The sequence below is a fragment of the Macrobrachium nipponense genome, chromosome 14 (genome assembly GCF_015104395.2).
Source record: "Macrobrachium nipponense isolate FS-2020 chromosome 14, ASM1510439v2, whole genome shotgun sequence".
Classification (NCBI taxonomy): Eukaryota; Metazoa; Arthropoda; class Malacostraca; order Decapoda; family Palaemonidae; genus Macrobrachium; species Macrobrachium nipponense.
In genome coordinates, this window is record NC_087207.1 from 67,552,462 (window position 1) to 67,557,461 (window position 5,000).

The following is a 5,000-nucleotide window of genomic DNA, read 5'->3' on the forward strand; positions in this document are numbered from 1 at the left end:
GGCAAAAAAACGACCAGATTGGTGTTGCACATCGCAAGAAACATGAGGAAATGAATAAAAAAGAAACTTAAGAGTTACTCTTACACACAAAATCTAAGCATAAACCTACTACTTCAATTATGGGGGATCCCAGTGGGAAGCGGGGTTTTTGGGTGGGGGGGAGGAGGAGAAAAGTGATTTTCGGGGCACTACCGAACCTAATACAACCACCTAACCTTACCTAGGGCCCTGTACCCCTACCTAGGCCTAGCGGGAGGGGCTCCGCCCCCCCTGCGACCCCCCTTTAAGGCCACAGTGATTTTCGGGGCACTACCGAACCTAATACAACCACCTAACCTTACCTAGGGCCCTGTACCCCTACCTAGGCTTAGCGGGGGGGGGGGGGGGGGGGGGGGGGGCTAGCCGCTGCGACCCCCCTTAAGGCCACTACCTAACATCCATCAAACCAAATCCAAAGTGATGGTACTGCTGTATACATCGTTATACTACCACCATTATAATATACTCTATAAATTAATGAAGCTTACCTTAAACTGTTGGTTGATAAAGATGTGCTGCTGCTTTGAGGAAAACGTGAAGCCGTTGCAAGGTTCCCTGACATGCAACTTAAAGTAGGAAGTGGCCAGGTACCCGACGACCACATTGCACTGCAAACAATCGGTAGGAAATCAAATGTCTGTCAAAATTAATGCCAGAAGGGCCAGCCACTGCCTCTGCCATAGGTACAGGAAGACAAAATGCCGTTTTTTGCTTCATTATTCGAGTATTCAGTCAAACAAGGATACCAGTGGACACTAGACAGTTAACTTTATTACTCCGCTGAAATGCTAGTGAAACAGTGAAACTTAGTTTTCGACTAAAGTCGTTCGTAATTGGTTATGAAACCCATGACGTCATAACGATGTCACACCTCTCAGCCAATAATGAGTAACTGGAACTGCTTTTGTTTGCGTAAGAAAGTAAGTTAGAGGGCTCATTAAAAGTAAACATTACCGTAGAGGAAACACCTCTCCCGACTTAGGAAAAATTCGAGGTAAAAACTTAATTTTTTTTTTTTTCTCTGTAAGTATGCATTAGCGACAATAATGTATTGAGAAGAAGTGTTTTGTTATCACGTGCTTTACTCGGGAAAAATATCAATATAATAGATTTCCTATAATGGTTGAAACTGTAATAATACCTATATATATATATATATATATATATATATATATATATATTATATATATATATATATATATATATATACATAATTTATATGCACAGTACATACAATCATATATAAAATAACGTATCCATTACACCCTGTAAACGTTATAAAACAACCGTATTCATTACGTTATTTACTTCCTTGAAGCTGCCACCATGTTGACCCAACTAAGGTCACGCCTCATGCAAGGAGCAAGTCCAGAGACAATTTAATTCAGTTACGGAGCCTTTAATTCATGATCAGCCCACGACTAACGTTTCCTGCTGCCTGTTGCAGGCACAGACAGACATGCATGCATGCATGCAACACCAGTCCTGCTCTAGTTATAGGATATTCATGTGCATGAGCTTCGTCCAGACTTCCAGCTTCGTCCAGACTTCCTCGAGATGCAATTATGAATGACGTGCACGAATATCAATGGACATAAATATGGGACAGGAAGTCTGAGATGCATGTGGCTTATAGATTCCCCTTCGGTGGTTATTCCGAGGTTGTGAGAATTTTATATTAAACATTTGCAGTTTTGTGTCTGTGAGTGTATGTATAAAATGTCGCGACGTATGTGACAAAGAAATTCATCATTTCTAGCGTACATAGACGCGCATAATTCTTCCCTAGTTTGACGAACTGGCGTAAGCCATTTTTTCATCATTCTGACAAGATGGGTTCCAAAGCTTCTGATTAGCTCAACCTTTGAGGAATTTTGTTGGAAAATCTGACGGAGCAAACAGCTGAAATTCTGTTATGTTATTATAAAAAACTGAGACATTTTGGCCGGAACACTCAACAACTTAAAAAGGAATTGGGATTAGCCAGTTCGTCAAAACAAGGACGAATTGTACACTATATTATGCTACACAACGTGAATTTGCCACCCGTCATTTTACACTGATAGCTAATGCAATCTGAATTCAAGACCTCGATACAAATATATAGGAAACCCACATCCCTTTATCCCAGATCTATTTCCGAAATAAATTAGGAAAGAATTTGTAAAAGCAAAAAACTAGGGGTTTCCATACTTCGAAAAAAAAACTAATATTTAAGGTTTATTTCCTTAATCCGTAAGTTACGAAACTTTACTTACTGCTGATTCGACAAGAAACGTATAAATAATATTATCTTCGATTATATTATCTTATTTTGCCATCGATGCTTTAAGGTTTTGCCGTTCATCCTGATAATACATTCATTAACATTCACCATGTGCGAATTGTTTGATTTTCCATTTAATTCGAATAATAAATTCATTGGCATTAACTGTGTACTGTCTAACCTGATTCTTTAACACTTCACTTTCAGTATTATCATCAAACTGATTTCAGCTGACGCACTTTACTCACGAACACTACTCACTTTCAGGGGTAAATTTGCCGCCGTCAGACGAGCCCGATGCCTCCGTTCGGGAACATGGTACGCTGCGAAGGTGATGCGCAAGCGCAGGCGAGCGCAGGATGTTCGACACGAAATCCTACACGAGGCTGCGGTGCTCGTCCTGGCAAAATCGTCCCCGAGGATCGTGACGCTACACCAACTCTATGAGACAGCTTCGGAAGTCATACTCGTTCTGGAACTGTGAGTATTGCTCTCGTTTCATTTGAGAATATTGTAGTTCCCCCTCCCCCCTTCTGGAAGAGGCCATCTTGTTTTTCCTTATCTGGCAAACGCCATCTTGCATTTCCATTCAGATGCCATCTTGTTATTTATTCCAGACACCATCTTGTTTTTTCTTATCTCAGGGACACCATCTTGTTTTTGTCAGTATGAGCAAGGCCATCTCACTTTTCCTTATCTGGGAGACCCCACCTTGTTTTTCCCTTGTCTACAGGACACCATCTTACTATTCTTTATCTGGGAGACACCATCTTGTTTTTGGCCGTTTGAGCAAGGCCTTCTCACTTTTCCTTATCTTGTAGATGCCACCTTGTCTTTTACTTATCTATGGGGATACCATATTGTTATTCTTTATATGGAGTCAGACACCATCTTGTTTTGTCAGTTTGAACAAGGCCATCTCACTTTTCCTTATCTGGTAGATGCCACCTTGTCTTTTACTTATCTATGGGGATACCATATTGTTACTCTTTATCCGAGAGTCGGACACCATCTTGTTTTTGTCAATTTGAGCAAGGCCATCTCACTTTTCCTTATCTGGGAGATACCATCTTGTTTTTTCCTTATCTGCAGAACACCATCTTGCTATTCTTTATCTGGGAGCCACCATCTTGTTTTTGCCAGTTTGAGCGAGGCCATCTCACTTTTCTTTATCAGGCAGATGCCATCTTGTCATTTACTTATCTGGGGGAAACCATATTGTTATTCTTTATCCAAGAGTCAGACACCATCTTGTTTTGTCAATTTGAGCAAGGCCTTCACACTTCTCCTTATCTGGAAGAGGCATCTTGCTTTTTCCATATCTAGGGAATACCATCTTGTTATTCTTTATCTACGAGACACCATCTTGTGTTTGTCAGCTTGAGCAAGGCCATCTCACTTTTCCTTATCTTGGAGATGCCATTTGTTTTTTTCCTTATCAGGGGGACACCATCTTGTTATTCTTTATCTACGAGACACCATCTTGTGTTTGTCAGCTTGAGCAAGGCCATCTCACATTTCCTTATCTTGGAGATGCCATTTGTTTTTTTCCTTGTCTGGGGGACACCATCTTGTTATTTTTTTTTCATCTGAGAGAAACAATTTTGTTTTTGTCAGTTTAAGCAAAGCCATCTCACATTTCCTTATCTTGGAGATGCCATCTTGTTTTTTCCTTATCTGGGGGAAATCATTTTGTTATTCTTTATCTAAGAGAGAATCTTGCTTTTGTCAATTTGAGCAAGGCCAATTTACTTCTCCTTATCTAGGAGACAACACCTTGCTTTTCCACATCTGGGAGATGTTATCTTGTTTTTGTCAATTCGAGAAAGACCACCTCATTTTTCCTTATCTGGGCGACACTCTCCAGTTTTTGCTTTGTCTCAGAGAAGCCACCTTGTTATTGTCGGTTTGAAAATGTCATCTCAATTTTCCTTATTAAGGCGATGCACACCATCTTGTCTTTATCATTGGGGAGTTAACACATGCCTTAACAGACTAAAAGATTTCATCAAAGTTCTTGCAGGAGACACCATCTTCCTCTGCTAATATGAAAGACGCTATCTTCGTTTTCCTCGTCCCAAAGAAATTTGGAGAAACTGGCGAGGGATGCTAAATAAAAAAAACCAGTATGGGCTGCCCAGGAGCAAGAACCCGTGCTGGCAAATGGCCAGCTTAATCTCAATGACTGACTGGTAAAAACCTAATGCCATTGTCTCATCCAGGGCAGCCAAAATAAGAAAAGGATGGTTACAGGAAAATAAAAGTGGACTTCAACCCTGGAGGAAGCCAGAGACTCCCAGCTTGAATGTGGACGATTATAACTTACTGAATATGGAATTTAGGCCAGAGGCCAAGAACTGGGACCTATGAGGTCATTCAGCACTGAAACGGAAATTGACAGTAAAAGTTTTGAAAAGTGCAACAAGAGGAAAACCTCGCAGTTGCACTATAAATCAATTGTTAGGAGAGGGTGGAAAATAAGATGGAAGAAAGAGAATATTAACGGAGGTACGGTAAAAGGAATACAATGAGTTGCAGCTAGGGGCCGGAGGGACGCTGCAAAGAACCTTAAGTAATGCCTACAGCGCAAAGCAGGAGAGGCACTGAAGGCACTAACCCCATAAAGGGAGATCATAACTTAATGAACCGAAGTATATCCAAGATATACTTTTGCTAACTTATGCCATACTTACTA

At 40.7% G+C, this 5,000-nt stretch overlaps 1 protein-coding gene and 1 long non-coding RNA gene across 2 annotated transcripts in view; one reads left to right on the forward strand and one right to left on the reverse strand.

Moving 5' to 3' along the window:
* LOC135226574 (serine/threonine-protein kinase 17A-like) overlaps window positions 1-5,000 on the forward strand; it is a 113,083-nt gene that overhangs the window by 95,905 nt on the left and 12,178 nt on the right. The window contains exon 3 of the mRNA XM_064266259.1: window positions 2,573-2,785. Coding sequence (XP_064122329.1) covers window positions 2,573-2,785 — 213 coding nt within the window. The remainder of the gene's footprint in view (window positions 1-2,572; window positions 2,786-5,000) is intronic.
* The window catches only part of LOC135226575 (uncharacterized), a 48,439-nt gene that overhangs the window by 18,256 nt on the left and 25,183 nt on the right, over window positions 1-5,000 (reverse strand). The gene's annotated exons all lie outside the window — the stretch shown is intronic.